Below are 20994 nucleotides of genomic sequence, written 5' to 3'. Positions count from 1 at the left end.
AACCTATCAACCAAACCAACCCACCTAAACAACTAACCCATGGCACCAAGCACCCCATCAAGTCTCCTCCTGAACACCTCCAATGATGGTGACTCCACCACCTCCCCAGGCAGCCCATTCCAATGGGCAATCACTCTCTCTGTATAGAACTTCTTCCTAACATCCAGCCTAAACCTCCCCTGGCACAGCCTGAGACCGTGTCCTCTTGTTCTGGTACTGGCTGCCTGGGAGAAGAGACCAATGTTTTGCAGCTCTTCAAAACCAAAAATTAAAAGCCAGTTATGGCTGTACTACTTTGAGAATTGTGTACTGGGGAAGAGTATAAGTGCTTTAAAAGTGAGCCAACCTCCTCCAATTGTCTCCACAGCAGTTTCCTGTATGCAGAAAGCAACTTGACAGAACACACATATGGGAAAAGCATCAACTGTGGCAATTCGCAGACAGTGCAGATGAAGCCCAGCACAGACCTCTGTGGCTTTTCTGCAGTATTCATAGGTTTCCATCAAAAACAGAGGTCAAAAAGTCTTTTTGGGTGGGGAAGGATGGTGGGTGGCAGGGGATACAAAGGAGCAGAGTTTGTTGTTGCGCACAGGTTGATCTATTCGACACAGAACTTCAGCAGCGCTCTCCAGTCCTGGAAGATGCACAGTGCAGATTTCTTACACAGTTTCACAGCTTGTTGCTAACACACTTCCTATGTGCCAGGTTCTGTACACTCTCCTAATTTATTTTGAATTTCAATATTAATGTGGCTTTCCTTACTGCAGTATTCAGTTCTTAGTATTTCATGGTGTAAGAAAGTAACAACTACACTTCACAAATAGCTGATGCAAGAGAGCTTAATTTCCTGCAGTTCAAAAAAAGGATTGTGTAGCAAAGCTGGGAATGGAATTCTTACTTCCTGACTTCCAGTCCACTGAACTAAGAAATACCAAATGAACAACAACAAAAAGCCCTACTAAACACAAATCTGTTTCCAAAAAAATAAAAGGTGCAAAATCTACAAGGCTCTGAAGTTACTTGAGGAATGAGGTTTTGTAACAACAAAGGCACATGAAAGAAGATCCTTGGAAATACTGTTTTCACTGTATCACAACCTGCCCCTAATTGAAGTGTGCTGCAAGACAAACAAGAGCATTTTAAACAATAAAGAAGTCTGTTTGTTCTATTCTTCCTTACATCAACTCCAAGATCTAGAAGATACTTGACCACACTGATCATCCCACTGGATGCTGCAGCATGTAAGGGTGTGTATGATTTCTTGTCCTTGCACGTCACCTCAGCTCCATGGGCCACAAGCAATTTCACAACTTCAATGTGACCTAAAAGAGTAAAGACAAAAAGAAGGAAGCTACATTTTACATTAACCAGCACAAGTTTACAAACACAGTCACTGTACAATTGTTATAACACAATGAAAATATGATTCATTCAGAACCCATCTGGGAAATAAGAGAGTTGGTCTTGTGTTCTAATTGTATCATGAGCTATAAAAGCAACACAAAATATTAATCTCCAGAAGAGAGCATTTCTACATATCCTCTTCAATAATCACAGCATTTATACTGCAAAACCAACCTTGTATCTTTACAAAAATAAAATGTTGCCTTCTGTTTGCACAGAAGGGAGTTCTGAGAAGATTTCGGGACTAGAGAGGCTTACTAACATTTGTGTTAACAACTTGAACAGCGAATCTGACTGCCAGTCTTTCACCTCAGCTGCAAACATGTCCATTAACCACCTCAGAGCCTTCAACATAAACTTTGAACAAATTACACAAACAAGAAAAGCACACTCTGTGTCCAAATAAAACTATATCCCTGCAAACAACAGCTTCCTTTCCTTGCACAGTCTTTAAAATGTTGACTCAAATCATTTAAGGTTTAACAAAGCTCTGTTTTCAAAGCTGACTCAGGCCTGAGGAATCTTGGAATGTGTCAACTCCTCTAAGTTATTGGGAAGAGAGTTACAATTAAGTGGAATGGCAGGGAAGAGGTGACCTGGGGTAAGTTCCAGGGAAGAGACTGGAAAAGGGAAGGGAGGGCAGAGAGCCCACACTGAAGTAGTAGGCAATCACTCTCACTGCCAGCTTTGTGGCTGGGCCAGGAACCCCAACACTGCACCACTGCTTCAAAGGCAACCATCTCTCCCCATCTCTGTGCCTGCATGCTCCTCTGCTAGCCTGCATGCAGTTGTGACACTGCACCATCAGAGAAAGGCAATGAAAATGAAGCAACCAAAATAAATCTCTACTTATTGCTTGGTGGTTAATTTAACTACCAAAGAAGTCAGATAGTGAAAAGACACAGATAATCATGACAGTCTTCAGGATCAAGGAGCAAACTTAAGTTAAATAGACCATGATATGTTTAATGCTTTACCTTCCTAACATTATCATACAGACAGATGTAGGATTCTTTGTTATACCTTTCACATGGCACCCTTACCTTAGTTAAAAAGTGGTGAGTGGCACACTGAATACTCATGCTTATCCAGTCAGACATGTAAGTAAAATGTACCAAATCCAACCCTCAGTTTAAGTGCTTCATAAAAAGTGAGGATCTTTGCTTATACAATGACTAAGAGAATTTGCAAAAGTTTGAAAAGGAATTGTCTGCCCAAAGGGATACAGACAAAGCTGTTTTGATAAACATTCAGTCACCATGCCTATTTTATGCTTCATGCCCAACAACATACAAAGCATTTCTCCTAGCTATACTGGTCAGAAACACAGCATTTACCAGTGCAATGTGAAGTGCTGCTGTACTTCACGTCTGCATTACTTCAGTATTATAGGAAAGAGAGACAACCAGAGACACAGTACTCATCTTCTGACCCAAATATAATGGGGAGAAGCAAGAAAACAAGCCCTACATGAGATAGAATTACAGAAGATACTGAAAGCAGTGAGAAACACTGAACAGAAAAACTGCATAAAGAAAAAACAGCAACAACAATAAGAACAAAAAATCCCTGACCTGCATTGAAAAGGGAAGCAGCAATCAGTGGAAGACACTCAAAGAGAAGAGCAAGGTACTTAAGTGGGAAGAGCTGAGGAGACACCGCCGGAGGAATGAGGGCAACACCAGCAGGCAAGAATGAAAGTCCATTTTACTCACAGCATTGCAGCTGGACCAGCAATGGAGCCGAGTGAAAAGCAGGAAGGAAGGGAAACAATGGATAGAACCCTAGGAAGTTATTAATAGTAGTGACGAAAGGCACAACTTCTTTTTTATTCCATGGCCAGTTTTGTAAGGTGGAAAAGCTTTAAGGCTCTCTCCAAACAATAGGAACAGTGCAAAATGGCTTCAAACTGGGAGAGAGAACATCATGGAGGTTTTTTTTCCCCTTTTTCCCCCCTTGACTGTCTGCAAGGATATTTAGCTTGACCCACATCGGATAAGTTGCATTTTTCCCACCCAAACACTTCTGATTAACTGAGTTCCCTCATGAATAGCCTGTGTATGAAACAGCACTGACTAAAACCAGAATAAGTGTTGCTTATCTGAAAAACAGAAGACTCTTCTCTCATCTAGGTGAGCACATGCCAGAAAACATCTGGCATCCCACTGATGCTTGTCAGATTCTCTGCCACTTCGTGCACAAATTTCTATCCACTAAAGACTGCAAATCATTGCCTTGAGTAAGGTAGGACAGCCTGCCACAGACACTGCTGTGCATACCTAAGTCAGTTACAAAGTACAACATATTTCAAAGAATGCTGGGTCAATAATGAAGATTGCTCTTTAACTTCTCTGTTTCAAGCACTGCCATCACTACTGAATATCATACAGCTTCAACAAATTGGGGGTACTAATTCTGTGGAAATCACATCATAACTCACTGGGACATTCAAGTCTTCCTCTGATGAAAGCTCAGCAGGGTCCTGTTGCTCTCTTTAGCATTTCATATATGGATTTCTCAGCCTTATTTTACGTTACAGCTGATTATTGCAGACCTGAGTGGTCAGGTGCCCGAGACTAAGGTGGAAATTGGCCTGAGAGTTGTACAATGACAACAGTTAATAATTCCACTTTTGTGTGAATCCAAGTGTTTGTGAGAAGATCACAAGTGCTGAGATCTTATAAACATGCCCAATTCTCTAAATGTGTGGCTTGCACTTGCAAAGATCAGAATTCTCAGTCCTTTGATCCAGGCACATTTCATACAATGAACAACTCATCACCATGCCCCAAAACTCAGTACAAGGCTTTTGGCAACATGATATGCTCCACATGATTGTTTTGCTCAGTATGTAAGTTTAAAACTGTATTTCCACTTTTAAGTTACTGCTTACATTTGCTCCTTGCTGGCAAGAGTGGGAAACATTGCTTAGATAACTGGAACAACTCCAAAGCAGTTACAATACTCAGTGCCACAGACAAGACCATCGAATCACCCCAACCAACTTCTCCCTGAACTTGATACAAAAGCTTAACTGTTCACTGCTCATCTATGACATGAGTTGCACACATTCCAAGGGCATATTTAGACATTTTCTGGAAGTTTTGGCTTCTGTTTTTTGATTTCTGAACAGGCACAACACGCTCTGCCATACAACAACAATCTGCAGCTGCATATGAATTACTTAGAAACAAAGCAATCAGCTGAAGGTAAGAAGTTTTTGTCACTGTCAGCCTAGAACTCATAATCAGCATTTTCTGTGATTCACCTTCCAGTCAGTTATATTCCTCACATAATGAATGAACCCTGAGATACAAAGCTCTACTATTTATCATAGCTATGCTGAAGAAAACAATTCATACCACTTAATAAAATCCAACTCTGATGAAAGGCAATGAAGCACATTACTCTGACAGTGCTGCCAAGTGCACTGAATCAATACAACAAGGACAATAATTATCCACTCATGGAATAAGAACAGCAAGGTAAGAATGTGGAGTTTTAGAGATGCAGTATCCTTATTTTAAAATAAAATACCCAAGGTTGGTGTAATGGTCCCAATGTTTCAAGTGCTCCTTTTATTAATTTCTTACTTTCTATTTAGTACAAAGGCTGGATGTGGCTCTGAGCAACTTGATCTGTCCCTGCCCATGGCAGGGGGGTTGGAACTAGATGATCCTTAAGGTCCCTTCCAACCCTAACAATTCTGATTATTTCAAAAGATTTCACCTGTGAATAGAATAGAATAGAATAGAATAGAATAGAATAGAATAGAATAGAATAGAATAGAATAGAATAGACCAGACCAGGTTGGAAGAGACTTTAAGATCATTGAGTCCAACCCATCAACCAATCCAACCCACCTAAACAACTAACCCATGGCACCAAGCACTCCATCAAGTCTCCTCCTGAACACCTCCAGCAATGGTGACTCCACCACCTCCCCAGGCAGCCCATTCCAATGGGCAATCACTCTCTCTGTATAGAACTTCTTCCTAACCTCCAGCCTAAACCTCCCCTGGTGCAGCTTGAGACTGTGTCCTCTTGCTGTGGTGCTGGCTGCCTGGGAAAAGAGACCAACCTCTGCCTGTCTACAACCTCCCTTCAGGTAGTTGTAGAGAGCAATAAGGTCACCCCTGAGTCTCCTCCTCTCCAGGCTAAGCAACCTCCTCCTGATTGAGGAACACAGTTCTTTCCTTTTGAAGAACAAAAATTACTTACCTCACTTTTCTTTTTCCAACTAATTGCTTTTCCTCACCACAAAATAAAACCCCAAACTAAACACATTTACAAGGCAATAATATTAATGGTTTTCTGGCAGACACACAGAAAAACCTCAATGCTTCCAATGTAAGTGCTTTTCCTAGAAATAAATAGAAGTCCTAAACATAAGGTGACTTTAAATTCACTAGCACAATGGAAATCAACTGACATCAGTACATACCCATGTAGGCTGCCCAATGTATAGCTCGTCTGTCTTTCTTGTCAAACGCATTGATATTGGCCCCTCTAGACAGCAGTAAGCTGACCATCTGAGATAAACAGAAAGAAATCCTCTGGTCATAATGGAAAACTCTGCTTCAAGTTAGACAAAGAAAAACACAGGAGAAAAACAAAAACACACAAAAAGTTCTCAAAGGATCTGAAAGTGCTGTTTCCTGAATTTTCCATAAACTCAAAAGAAAATGGCTGTCCGCTTTGGCAGCAATAAGGAAGTGACTAAGCAACACAAACCTTGATGCCAACAAAAATGTTTCCTGGTTAAATATGGCAAGTCCATGGAATCTCTGAAATCTTCAGGCTATTACTAAGGGATCCAGTAAAGTTAATCACTGAAAGCAAGCCTATTGCTAGTTTGTCCCCAGTTACCTACACACAATTGCAATGGCAATTTTCCAGCAACTGTTTCTCTGGGTTTGATGATTAGAGAGGTTTGAGCTTATTACACATATTTTCTCTACACTTCACTGTCAACATGGCCCTTATGGTCACTGTCTACTGAAGAGAAAGATTTCTTCTCTTTTCCCATTGTAAATTTATCTATCACTAGTTTAACTCCATTTAACTTGGGCAAGTTTGCTTATGTCTTAATACAGGTGACCACTGCCATAGCCTTCCATATGGATGATGTAGTTACCACAGCCACTCTATACACACATTGATACAAAGGACAGATTCAAACTGAAAAGAGAAAGGGTTAGGGTTGTTTGAGGTGATGGGGCAAACATGAGCTTGAACTGGGATAACTAAACATCAGAAATGTGAGGGACAGAAAGGTGAGTGGGAAACTAGCCAAGAAATAACTCTTACCTCAACGTGTCCACTGAAGGCCGCATGATGCAGTGCGGTTCTGCCTGCTCGATCAGACACATTCACGTTGCTTAGGAGAGGCACTAAAGCTTCAGCACATTTCACAGCTTTGTTTGCAGCTGCTATATGTAGGGGTGTCTGCCAGTTTTTATCACGAGCATTAACATCTGCTGAATGCTTTAACAACACCTGAACAGCATCCTGAAACACATATAAAAATCCCCAAGCCACTTAGTAAAGACAGAATAGAAATAGAGAAGAGAAGAGAAGAGAAGAGAAGAGAAGAGAAGAGAAGAGAAGAGAAGAGAAGAGAAGAGAAGAGAAGAGAAGAGAAGAGAAGAGAAGAGAAGAGAAGAGAAGAGAAGAGAAATAGAAAGAGAAATAGAAAGAGAAATAGAAAGAGAAATAGAAAGAGAAATAGAAAGAGAAATAGAAAGAGAAATAGAAAGAGAAATAGAAAGAGAAATAGAAAGAGAAATAGAAAGAGAAATAGAAAGAGAAATAGAAAGAGAAATAGACCAGACCAGGTTGGAAGAGACCTTCAAGATCATCATGTCCAACCCATCAACCAATCCAACCCACCTAAACAACTAACCCATGGCACCAAGCACCCCATCAAGTCTCCTCCTAAACACCTCCAATGATGGTGACTCCACCACCTCCCCAGGCAGCCCATTCCAATGGGCAATCACTCTCTCTGTATAGAACTTCCTCCTAACATCCAGCCTAAACCACCCCTGGTGCAGCCTGAGACTGTGTCCTCTTGTTCTGGCACTGGCTGCCTGAAACAGTAGCCTTAAATCCAAGGACTGTACAATGAAACAGAGCTATTTACAATTGGCTCTTTTGTAAACATAATGTTATGCTTTGGGATGTGTACTTTATCATGAATCCAGACTTGGGGACGTTCTCAAGGACATGAGCGATAGACTCCCTACAGGATTCAACTGAATAAACCATTTGCAGGTTTATCCAGTTCTTTAAGCTGGCTAGCAAATTGTTTTGTCATCACAGCTAATTTCCAAAGCTCAATAAATCTCCTTAGGATTCTTTCATTTTCTAAGGATTAGTGCAGTACTGTGAACTTATAATGCCTATTCATCAATTTGACAAGCAACATTTTTGGGACTGTCAAAGTCCAGAAATGGCAAAGAGCTTATTAAATGCAGAGAACTGCAGAGAAAGCAGAGCATGGTCACAGAAAAGTTTCAACATCCACTGTTGCAAAACTCCTGAAAACGATTTCAAAATGTTGCAGTAAATTCCACCTCATAAAACAGTTATTCATTTCCTTTTGTTAAGAGCACAAGCCGTGAAGATGTGACAAATAAGGCTGTGATCCTCACAGAAAGAACAAACTAATTCCATTAGAAGATGTGCACACAGTTGGAACACATAAATAAATCAATAAAATCTATTGGTGATATCAATGTGACAAGGAACACTGCATTGCTTTGAGTGACTTCCAACTCAAACACAGGGCACACCAAGAGATGGTCAGCACTTTGAACGTGAAATGTTGCCTTAAGAAGTTACTGGAAATCTCAAATTGCTCTGTGGTACAATATACAACATCTTTATTGATGATCTGGATGAGGGCACTGAGTCCATCATCAGTAAATTTGCAGACACCACCAAGCTGGGGACAGGTGTTCATCTGTTAGAGGGTAGGAGAGCTCTGCAGAAGGACCTTGACAGGCTGGACAGATGGGCAGAGTCCAAGGGCATGAGACTGAACACATCCAAGTGCCGGGTTCTGCACATTGGCCACAGCAACCCCAGGCAGTGCTACAGGCTGGGGTCAGAGTGGCTGGAGAGAGGCCAGGCAGAAAGGGACCTGGGGGTACTGGTTGACAGTAGGCTGAACACAAGCCAGCAGTGTGCCCAGAGAGCCACAAAGGCCAATGGCATCCTGGCCTGAATCAGGAACAGTGTGGCCAGCAGGAGCATGGAAGGCATTCTGCCCCTGTACACTGCACTGGTTAGGCCACACCTCGAGTCCTGTGTCCAGTTCTGGGCCCCTCAGTTTAGGAAAGATGTTGACTTGCTGGAACGTGTCCAGAGAAGGGCAACAAAGCTGGGGAGGGGTTTGGAGCATAAGCCTTATGAGGAGAGACTGAGGGAGCTGGGGTTGCTTGGCCTGGAGAAGAGGCGGCTCAGGGAAGACCTTATTGCTGTCTACAACTACCTGAAGGGAGGTTGTAGCCAGGAGGGGGTTGGTCTCTTCTCCCAGGCAACCAGCACCACAACAAGAGGACACAGTCTCAAGCTGCACCAGGGGAGGTTTAAGCTGGATGTTAGGAAGAAATTCTTCTTAGAGAGAGTGATTGCCCATTGGAATGTGCTGCTTGGGGAGGTGGTGGAGTTGCCATCACTGGAGGTGTTTAGAAGGAGACTGGATGGGTGCTTGGTGCCATGGTTTAGTTGTTTAGATGGTGTTGGATGATGGGTTGGACACAATGATCTTGAAGGTCTCTTCCAACCTGATTTATTCTGTTCTACTGTAATCTATTATTCTCTGCTACAAGCAGAAGGCTAAGCAGCACTTGACAATTTGTTACAATAAAAGATATTTAGTATGTTCAAATTTATTCAACTGTCAAAGGAATAAGAAAACAGGAAGAAATACAGAAGGGAAAAATATTGCATTACCTGCTTCCAATTTAAATGAAAAAAAAGGAAGAACCCTTCTGCCTCTCAGAAACTTAAACAGAGTTAGGACAATTATTATGAAATATGATCAGACAAGAAAATTTTAGCACAGCTATTATCCTTGTTCTGAAAGGGAGCACCACAACACTAGAATGAAAAGAATGTGTTTTGTATTTCAATGCATGTCTGCATTAATGAATTTCAAGAATTAGTGAATCTGCTTAGGATTTCTTTTTCACCAAGCACACAAGTCGAAAGGCCTGGGGGCATGACCATGTTGACATTAAGTTGCTTGAACTTGTGTGGTTGATAGCGAAATCCACAATTTAGCCTGGAGAAGAGGATGCTCAGGGGAGACCTTATTAGTCTGTACAACTACCTGAAAGGAGATTGCAGACAGGTGGGAGTTGGTCTCTTCTCCCAGGCAACCAGCACCAGAACAAGAGGACACAGTCTCAAGCTGCACCAGGGGAAGTTGAGGCTCAAGCTGAGGAGAAAGTTCTTCACAGAAAGAGTAATTGGCCATTGGAATGTGCTGCCCAGGGAGGCGGTGGAGTCCCTGTCCCTGGAGGTGTTCAAAAAGGGATTGGATGTGGCACTTGGAGCCATGGTTTATTTGTCATGAGGTGTTAGGTATTAGGTAATAGGTTGGACTTGATGATCTCTGAGGTCTTTTCCAGCCTGGTTGGATTCTATGATTCTAATTCCAGCCATTTTGCATGTTTCAACATCTTTGTGCCAAAAGTAAGTCCAGATGTCTTACTGAAATAGTTTTCAAGAGGTTGTTTTTGTTTTTAACTGTTTTTTTTTCCCCTATGTAATGCCCCAAACCCATATCTGTCTGCCAACTGCAAAACAGTGCCTACATGTATCAACCCCCTGTGTGGGCTCCTATAACTTAGTGTGCTTATAAACACAAAGTTCTGACAAGAGCCTTTTGGGTATAGGAAAATGTCTGACTGATTTACATGTGTTGTTTGCCTTTGGTTGGTGTTTTGTTTAAAATATTCCACATTAAAAGGCAAAAATAATCACAGCTGCATTTTTTGAAGTCATCACTGAGGTCCATTTTTTCCCTGCAGCACTCCTCTCTGCAAGGAGCTGATACAAGGAGCTTTCATTGCCCCTCAGCACTGGAGAATGCAAATTCGGTGCTCTGGTCAGTTCCCAAAGGAGCAGCCTAAAAATACCTCAAGATGAATAAAGAGCATTTGGGATCAAGGCACCCTCCAAGGTTCATTTTCAGACACTGTTTTGAATAACACAATCTCCACATAACTTGGCTGTTAATGCTGGTGGCAAAATACTGCCATTTGTCCAGGGAATTCAAAAGCAAGAACTGAAACGAGGCTTGTGTAGATAGTTGATGGACCAAGTACTTGAAGTTCCATGCTTGTCAAAACCAAAATATTCAATTCTCTTGTCTCAAACAAAAAATTTAGAAAGAATCCCTAAACACAAAACCAACAAACTCAAACCAGAAACAAAACCCACTTTCTTTTTCGAGACTCACTGAAATGAGCCTTGATGTGACTCAGGATCTCAAAGGAGATCATTTTGCATAAACTATTCCACATAACAAGCTCAGAATTTCTCTGTTTTGATCTTGCAGAGGCATTTAAAATATTTAAGACATCAACAATAATAGGAATAACAACAAATTTCTGTCTTGCATGACTGTATTCTCACAGTTGTGTAACTGGTAGGTTTAAAAAAAGCTTCCTGCATATCTCATTGATAACCTTTAAATTCATTTTCAATACTATCATTACAGGAATTCTGGGGTTGGTTGTTGTTTTTTTTTTAAACAAAGATATTTCTTTAATGCCTGAACAGACAGGCAGGAGAGAAAAAAAAAGGAGAAATGCAAAGATTATGGTGTAAAAGCTATACTAAATTTTAGTTTGCCTGAAGAGGGAAAAGAGGGAAAAGAGGGAAAAGAGGGAAAAGAGGGAAAAGAGGGAAAAGAGGGAAAAGAGGGAAAAGAGGGAAAAGAGGGAAAAGAGGGAAAAGAGGGAAAAGAGGGAAAAGAGGGAAAAGAGGGAAAAGAGGGAAAAGAGGGAAAAGAGGGAAAAGAGGGAAAAGAGGGAAAAGAGGGAAAAGAGGGAAAAGAGGGAAAAGAGGGAAAAGAGGGAAAAGAGGGAAAAGAGGGAAAAGAGGGAAAAGAGGGAAAAGAGAAGAAAAGAGAAGAAAAGAGACCAGACCAGACCAGACCAGGTTGGAAGAGACCTTTGAGATCATCGAATCCAAGCTATCATCCAACACCACCTAATCAACTAACCCATGGCACCAAGCACCCCATCAAGTCTCCTCCTAAACACCCAGTGATGGTGACTCCACCACCTCCCCGGGCAGCCCATTCCATTAGGCAATCACTCTCTCTGTGTAGAACTTCTTCCTAACCTCCAGCCTAAACCTCCCCTGGTGCAGCTTGAGACTGGTGCTGGTTGCCTGGGAGAAGAGACCATCATCCACCTGTCTACAACCTCCCTTCAGGTAGTTGTAGAGAGCAATAAGGTCACCCTTGAGACTCCTCCAGGCTAAGCAACCCCAGCTCCCTCAGTTGAAGTAAACTGGACTTGAAAGTACTTCATGCAGAATTATCTGCTAAGGAAGTGGCAGAGAGCAAAGCTGAGAACTGGATGTTTACAGTTTCTCCCCTTTCTTACTGCTCTGGCATGTGATACTTATACACACCCTCAAAAGGTTAAACAAACTGCTGCAAAAACGTTCTGCAATTCTAAATGTTTGGAGGAGTTACACTTTGTAAAGATGAAACAAAGAACAGAAGGTAACTTGAGGTGTCTTATTTTAACACCAAGTAGTAAGATGAAAAAATGCAAGCTTACCTCACTACAAGATGCCACAGCTCTGTGTAAAGGAGTCAACCATTTGCTGTCTTTGGCATTAACTCTAGCTCCTGTAACAAAGAACAAGAATAACAGGAATTCAGCATGTATTTCCAGAAACAACTTAAATATTTTCAAGTAGAGAGATAGAACTATCAGAAAACAGTTATTCTAGGCTCATTAATACAGCATGACGCCAAAAATGGAAAGGAATCTCTCCCTGGCTGAAATCCACTCTTTGAGGAAATTCTTTTAACACTGCACTCCATCAAAGCATACTCATCTTTTTACACTCAGTAATCCTCTATAATCCTTTTCACTGCTAAAAGAACATAAAAGACTGTGGGGTAAGACAGACAGACTCCGTGCCTTCAGCCACCAAAGTCTACTTTCCCACTGTAGTGGAAACTCTCCATTAAAATAAAGAGGCTACATTTACTCCCCAGGCCTCCAGTTTCCTTGTGGTTTGTGAGTCTGGTGTGTAGGTATATAGAATGATGCCACTTCTTCTGCTGGGAATTTGGAAATGAGTCTTGTCTACTTCACCAGGTCTCCTAGCCCACTTCAGGACCTCCTGGACCGTCTAAATTCCCTTCTTGGCCTAGATCTGTAACAACCATTCCTCTCTGCTTCTAAAAGCACGCTCAGAAAGAGCTGTCCTCACCCCCTGGAAGAAAGGTCACACAAATATCTGTAAAGGACACAAGCCTGGGTTGCAATTGTATTTTGTTCCTCAATATTAAAAGAAAAGAATCATTTGGGAATTCTTCTTTCTCCTGAAGGAAGCAATTGAACCACATTCTAACTTCCAGTCAACTGCAACAAACAAGAAAAACCTACCAGTCAGAAATTACATCATTAAATTTAATACATATATATATGTGTGTGTGTGCACATAGCCACACATTATAACCTTATCGAGGTTGTAAGCTTTGAGTAGAAACTTTGCCATCTTTATTTGATTACTGATGAGGTTTTACAGACAGGGGATAGCTTATACAAAACAAACAAAAAAGTAGTTTGGAAATACTGTTGAAAAGAGTTCCTAGAAGATGGTAACATTAATGTCACAAGGTCAGAACCCAGTAACTTCTACAGGCTAAACAAAGTAGTGTATCTGAACCAACTTAACTTTTTCTATGCAAAGAAGTGAGAAGGATGGGAGGCCAGCAAAGCAGAAAATGCCAAACTGGCTGCTGCTGGTCACAATACTCAGCTGAGAGGCAGGGTATTTTGATTCAAGTCTCCTAGACACTCCCCAGCAAAGAAATCTCTCCGAGTCCAGCTGGACAATCTGCCCAAGAAACTTAGCAGTCTTTATGAAATGGTGGTTGTATAAACTAAGGAAAGCTAAGATGTACAGTAAACTCTGAGAGTTAGTCAGTTTCTAGTCAACCTTTACAGGAATAGAATAGAATAGAATAGAATAGACCAGACCAGAATAGACCAGACCAGACCAGACCAGGTTGGAAGAGACCTTCAAGATCATCGCATCCAACCTATCACCCAATGCTATCTAATCAACTAACCCATGCAACCAAGCACCCCATCAAATCTTCTCCTAAACACCTCCAGTGATGGTGACTCCACCACCCCCCTGGGCAGCCACTCCAATGGCCAATCACTCAATGTGTAAAATTTCTTCCTAATATCCAGTCTGAACCTCCCCTGGTGCAGCTTAGACTGTGTCCTCTTGTTCTGCTGCTGGCCACCTGGGAGAAGAGACCAACCCCCTCCTGTCTACAACCTCCCTTCAGGTAGCTGTAGAGAGCAATAAGGTCTCCCCTGAGCCTCCTCTTCTCCAGGCTAGTCAACCCTAGCTCCCTCAGCCTCTCCTCATAGGGCTGTGCTCCAAACCCCTCACCAACTTTGTTGCCCTTCTTTCACAATGTCAGCCACACCTTGTTTTTAGCAAAGGAAACAAAAATAAGAGCGAGGGATTTTATAGCCTTCAGCCTCTGTGGTGAAGTTCTACTCCAGATCATTGCAAATAAATACTATGGAATACAGTGCAGCTTTAACGAGTCTCTCTTGCTTAAAGGTGATTTGCTTCACTGTTTGCTTAAGGACTGTCTGAACACATGTATTTATAAGACACTGTACAACACTGCCAATGCAATATTATCTCTGTGAAGCCCAACCTGCTGACGTGTTAACCAGGGCATTTCTCACATTTCAAATGCCAGTTAAGCTGCACTTTGCTCTTCCAAAGCACACTGCAGTGTTACCTCACTAGCCAATTTGTCAGAACAGAAAAGCAAAGCTCAGGAAACCCCCCACCATACTGGATCATCCAGGCTTCAGGAGTCTGGTCTTAACATGCTGATTAAAACTGCTCATATATTTATTTGTTTAAGGTAAAATTTCACAGAATCACAGAATGTTAGGGGTTGGAAGGGACCTCAAAAGTTTATTCAGTTCATCCCCCCTGCCAGAGCAAGATCACCTAAACCACATCACACAGGAATGCATCCAGGCTGGTTCTGAATATCTCCAGAGAGGGAGACTCCACAACCCCCCTGAGCAGCCTGTGCCAGGGTTCTGTCAACCTCACAGGGAAAAATATTTCATCCTGTTTCCATGGAACTTCCTATGCCTCAACTTCCACCCAGTGCCCCTTGTGCTGTCATTGGGCATCACCCAGGAGAGCCTGGCTCCATTCTCCTGGCACTCACCCTTTACATATTTATAAAGATGAATGAGGTCACCCCTGAGGCTCCTCCTCTCCAAGCTAAAGAGCCCCAGCTTCCTCAGCCTCTCCTCATAAGGAAGATGTTCTACTCCCTTAATCACTTTCGTGGCTCTGTGCAGGACTCTCTTCAGCAGCTCCCCGAGGTCCACCTTGAACTGAGGTGCCCAGAACTGGACACAATACTCCAGATGGAGCCTCAGCAGTGCAGAGTAGAGGGGGAAGAGAACCTCTCTGACCTAGTAGGCATGATGAAAAATGATTTAGATGCTTGCCAGAGACTTCAGGTAAAGGACTGCAACATGAACCTTTGCTTGAAATTAAGAACTGCACCTTCTAAACAAACCAGCTTATTCTTCCATGACAGTGCTCTAAACCAAGACGTTAAACAAGATCTTCCCTTTCATCACCAACCTTGCCAGGACAGACTATTAAATTTATACATCCAGGCAAACACAAAAGCAGGATTTTTGCTCTGCAAAAAAATGACAAGGTGGAGGTGGGGGGAGTGGGGGAGGGAGACAGAAGTACTACATTATTTTTCTTCCCTTCTCCCTGGGCCTTGCATTTAATTTTGCAAAGCTTCATTCACATGTCTGACAACCAGAAAAACATGTTTTACTTAATAAATCTAGTACAGAAGCTACTGAAAAACTCAGTGATGCTTACTTTTAGCAAATCTATCTTCCAAGAGACATATCTGTCAACTTGATACGTACACAGATTTACAGAAGGATCCTGAAAACTTGCACCAGTACCTAGCCAGCAACTGCAGACTTCAGTGTGCTATTCCCTACCAGTACCTGTAGGTATGTTTCTGAGACCCAGCTGCTGTTGGATTGGTGTCAGCACTTCTACATTTGAACAAAGGCTAGCACCTCAATCACCACCCAGTGAGATAGACAACAAATGACTGGACAGTAAAATGCTACAAGGAACAGCCACGCTGCTTCTCCTTCATCCACAGACTGCAGCTATACAAACACCTCTAAAAGTCGTTTCTCAGCAGATCACCTCTGTGTTCTTCTCAGAAGAACTTTTGCTGTGGTTCTCTTCCCAAGCTACTCTGCATCAAGCCTCTTCCTATTTGTAAATGCCCTTGAAAGACTAATGAATGCAGCAGCTTCATTATTAGGCTTCACTGGCTGGAAATAAGATTCAGAAAAGAAATCCAACACAACTGAAGAGGCTCTTTTCCCTTCCCTCAGCACTGACTTCAGTACTGAATTGCCTTCTACTGTTCTGTTTGTATTTTTAGACTGTCAGGCATGGTATTTTCCTTTGTTATTGTACAAGATGTGCTAGCAACTGATCATAATATAAGCAAATAAAGCCAATGTGGTTTCATTGGCATATGCAGCACAGACACTTGAGGTTCAGTTTTTGCAGCTCTGAAATGTTTTTAGGAGTAAACGTCTTTAGGATTAAAACATGTAACTGAGAGCTGTAGCTCACAATTAATAAGCTAAAAAACGTTGTCTTAGCAGCTAGTACATTGAGGTAATTTTAGGAATGACCTCTGCAGAAATTAGGAAGGTCTCAGGTATAAATGAGTAAAAATAACCAGCAGTCCTACTGTGACTGTATTTAATTATTGTCTAAAGGGCTAAAATTAGCTTCATAAGTTTCTGCTTTTAAAGCTCTTCACTTTTAATCTAGAGAAGATGACCATGGAAGTACTTAAAAATGGCAAGTAGAAATCCCCAGACTACACTGGGGAAGAACACTTCTCCCTAGACAGAAAAAATGTGACTGTTCAGGAGGAGACACAGAAAAAGATTGTAAACTGAAAGATTTTAGGTAGGAATTGCAGCAACCAGTAATAGAAATCTAGAGCAATTTCCTACTGAATATTTGGCATACTTGGAAAACTACCGCTGCAAAAATAGTGAACAAGATCTCACTGAGAGAAAGTATCTTCCTATTTAGAAGCTAACTGCATAGTAGAGAACAGGGAAAAGACAAACAAACAAACAAAACAAAACAACCAACAAAAATAACCAATCTGAGATGGACAGGACTGGAATATCTTTTGACCAGCCTCAATGATGTTTCATAGTTTCATAGTTTCATTCAGGGTTGGAAGGGACCACAAGGATCATCTAGTTCCAACGCCCCTGCCATGGGCAGGGACACCCCACACTAGATCAGTTTCAACACTAGTTTCAACAAGTTTTCATTAAGTAAATGCCCCTCCAAAAAGCCCCAAACCAAACACAGCATGTGGAGATACACCAGGCACAGAAAGGGAGGAAAACCTCAAGATAAAGCCATCCTCCAGAGTTTCACTGCCTTGTCAATATAAGAAGTCCATTTCCTTTCAGAACTTCATTGCTTCTGCCACATCTCAGCCACCACCTCCTCAAGCTTCAGAGAAACTGGGTATTTTCTGGCTTCTTGAGCTACTGAATGCTTCTATCTTTCCATAGGTCAGCTTCACTTTCTCTCCTAAGAGCATCAAAGCTACTGACTGTTTCTGCTGTCAATTATCATTATCAAAAGAAGTGTTCAAAAGATCCATCCAATGTAAAAGGAGTCCCTCTGCAACAGCTTTGGTGCATGTGTGTACAGCTGCAATCCAAACCATGAGAGCCTCATGTGGCTGATATTTTTGCAGTGTTAGCCTTTCAACACAGACTTTGAATTTTTGCACAGCTTCAGGTACAGTGGAGTAACAGCAGAGGGGTCTTTACTATCCTCCCAAACCTGTTATTACTGTAAACATAGTTTTCTAGCAGGAGCATGGTCCTTCTATTTTCCAGCTGAGACAGAGGAAAGCACAAGAACTTGTGGGCTGCCAGATGTCAATGAGGTTGAGTTTCACCACAAACTCATCCAGGCTGAGCTCCACGCAGTGAAAATTTTGGGTTAAACAAACAAAAAAGTGTTGTACTAGTATTGAAGTAGCAATGCAATACAGTAACTAAATCTGTCCAAAAAAGAAACATCTGATTTATTTGTTCTATCTTTATGAAGTGTGTTGATTTCAGAGAAAACAATAATAATCTGCACAAGTTAAAAACACACATGAATAAAACAATGACTAATCAAAACAACACATTTGGGCTCACACTAATCTCTCCTGGCCCTCACATCTCACTTGCCTACTCGGATGGCACTAAAAAAAGAGATGTAGGACAAATAGCAGGAACGATTTTTGTAAAGCAAGAAGCCTCCTCACAACAGTTCCCATGCAGGATGTAACTCAAGGAAGCTTCTGCTTGTTTAAAATAAGGACTTCTTGGAAAGAGCCAAAAGTTGGATATTCAGCCAATTAGAATCACAGAATCAGTCAGGGCTGGAAGGGACCACAAGGATCATCTGGTTCCGATCCCTCTGCCATGGGGAGGGACACCCCACACTAGATCAGCCTGGCCAGAGCCTCATCCAGCCTGGGCTTAAACACCTCCAGGGATGGGGCCTCAACCACCTCCCTGGACAACCCATTCCAGGGCTTCACCACTCTCACGGGGAAGAACTTCCTCCTCACACCCAGCCTGAATCTCCCCACCTCCAGCTTCATTCCGTTCCCCCTAGTCCTATCACTACCTGAGATCCTGAGCAGTCCCTCCCCAGCCTTCTTGCAGGCCCCCTTCAGATACTGGAAGGTCACCTCAGAGCCTTCTTTTCTCCAGACTGAACAGCCCCAAGTCTTTCAGTCTGTCCTCATAGGAGAGGTGCTCCAGCCCCCTGATCATCTGATTTAATGATTGGACTTTTCTGCTTCTCGACAGTTTGCCATTAAGTATTTACACAAAGTCAGTGCAGTTATGCAAAGCAGTCAGACACATTTGTGCACCAGGATGCAGAGCTGGACCTATGTCTTAAAACTACTACTAAAATGGGTGTTATGACTCTTCAGAGTAATATCAAACAGAAAAATACTTCTAAAATTATGATTCTCAAGTGACTAAAATGTGAACTTTCTCCCCATCATTTCGTGTACCATAAACAGCCATCAATATGCCTCTCTCTCATTTACTGTTCACCTAGAAAATGTAGGAATGCTACAATCTAACAAGGAGAGATAGTTTGAATATTTAGACTTCCACTGACCACAGGAGAATTTGCTGGCAAGACATTCACCTCCTCAGGGGACAAGTGTATTACAAAGTTCAGTGAAGCCTTGCCTCAATACAAAAACCAAAAGGCAATCTAAACATTCAGTCTCAGACTGGAGTCACAGAAGTGATTTGCTTAGCTGTAACCAAACCATCACCTTCAGGTCCCTTGCTCAGATGAAAAACTACAGTAGAAGTCACTGAGCAACCTTGAGGTTTGATGGGGAAAATCTCTCATGAATTCAGAAACTAAGTAATTATGTTTGTAAGCTTGAGCTTTTCCATCTTCAGCATGTGCACTATGGGTTGCTTTGCTCTACAGCAAAGTAATTTAAAGACACTGTAATAGCAGTGTATGATCCAAAATACATACTTGAAAGCAACATGGATTCCCCTGGAGGGGGATGTAAAAGGCTTTGCAATAGACTTTTAGAAAACTGAGTCTAGTTAACATATGACACATAGTTTAACTAAGAACAGAGAATAGTGAGAAGGAATCCAGTAAGAGCCACTGAGTAGTGGAAAGATTAATACTGACTTCAGTAATCTTGAGGTCCAGTTTGAAGAAAGAATAAAAAAGTCAAAGCAAACAGTCTGCATTCAACAGCTTGCACAGAAGGAAAGCTGTCTAATGGCTCCCACAAACATTCCAGCCAAACTGCATTAGAGGACATCACAAGTTACAAAGCCAAGCTCTCACAAGGTGAGAAATGCGAGGATGAAAGCGGTCCACTCAACTGAATCCCTTGTGCAAATAAGTTACCACAGGTCAACTGAAGTTTTACACCCAAAAGCTACTGCACAGAGCAGACTGTTGTTTGGAAATGTTATTTATTTCTTCAACAAACTACTTTCTTCTTGTTCAAAGAGATCTTGCAACATGGCAAGCATCCTTCAGGCACGGTTATTGTAGCAGATGTTCTTCATTTGCTCCCTAAGGCTCCTCTGTGACAAAACGTAACACTATACGTCTGTCTCAAAGGACAGATTTGATTTCCAGTTGAAACAATAGATTCATTTCCAGTATCTTTATGAAATGGAGAGGATAAATACACTTAACCTCTGTTCTCCATCTTTCAATTACAGGAGTTAAAAAACCCCCAGTATCTTGGTTTGTGCTGAGACACATCGACCTGATTTCGCAGAGAAGCAGCGGGGGCAGTGCTTCAGATACAGCTGCCAGTGCTCATGCTGCATCAAAGATTTCCAATCCAGCATTCAGAAATGAAAAATATTGAATTAGTGACTAATTTTTGTAAAAAAAATAATAAAAATATCTTGTTTAAGCTGCTTGGCCTAAAACCACAGCTTGCAAGCAGGTAATATACAGATTAGTGCCCAAATACAGCACGGCCTTTCAAACTGAAGAGCCTTAACACAGAGGCATCGTTCTCATCCTGCAATTAATGCCCCTCTCATTCACTTACAGATGCATCAACAGCTAGCATCTGTGCCTTCTTCACTGTACCACCACAACTCACTCTCAGCACAACCCCTCTCTCAAATTTATGCTGCTTCTGCAGCAAGGCACAAACACGGAACTGAAGTCCACGGCGTAGCAGAGGAGCACAGCCAGGTGAGACTAATATTGCCTAAATATTCCACAGCTGTTGAAACTTTTGATTTGGCAACTATTCAATGGATTGTGATTAAATAGGTGTTATCTGGGACACACCAAGGCCTCCCAGTATTCCCAAACAATCTAAAGGCACAGCAGCACCCCACCACCTCTCCTCTGCACAGTAGCTGAACTTTGGACTATTTGCACAGTCCCAAATTTTAGCTCCCCACATGCCTCCTTTGTTCATCTTTTTTTCAATCCCCATGCCATATGCCCTAATAGCAATGGCTAACCTCTCTCCTCCTGCAACCATCCCCCAATCAGGATCTTGTTTCATTAACATCTGAACTAGAATCTTACACCTTCCATAAGCCCTTTGACCCAAGAGAGAGGGATTTTCTTCAGCCACAGTTCTGGTAACTGAGCTCTGCTCAGCCACAACAGTCAGAGGCTTCATTCCCTGAAGCA

General features: G+C 42.0%; 1 protein-coding gene across 3 annotated transcripts in view; it reads right to left on the bottom strand.

The window, feature by feature from the left end:
• Positions 1–20994, bottom strand: part of ANKRD28 (ankyrin repeat domain 28) — a 134590-nt gene that overhangs the window by 41615 nt on the left and 71981 nt on the right. For all 3 annotated transcript variants that reach the window (XM_068152353.1, XM_068152354.1, XM_068152351.1), the window contains exons 4-7: positions 12216–12286; positions 6715–6915; positions 5849–5936; positions 1180–1322 (exon numbers count right to left, since the gene is read on the bottom strand). In XM_068152353.1, coding sequence (XP_068008454.1) covers positions 1180–1322; positions 5849–5936; positions 6715–6915; positions 12216–12286 — 503 coding nt within the window. The remainder of the gene's footprint in view (positions 1–1179; positions 1323–5848; positions 5937–6714; positions 6916–12215; positions 12287–20994) is intronic.

Source organism: Melanerpes formicivorus, unplaced genomic scaffold (genome assembly GCF_026170545.1).
Source record: "Melanerpes formicivorus ecotype bairdi unplaced genomic scaffold, bMelFor1.0.p_v2 SCAF_23, whole genome shotgun sequence".
Classification (NCBI taxonomy): Eukaryota; Metazoa; Chordata; class Aves; order Piciformes; family Picidae; genus Melanerpes; species Melanerpes formicivorus.
Note: the sequence above shows the minus strand (reverse complement) of the source record. Positions and strands in the feature narration are given on the sequence as shown.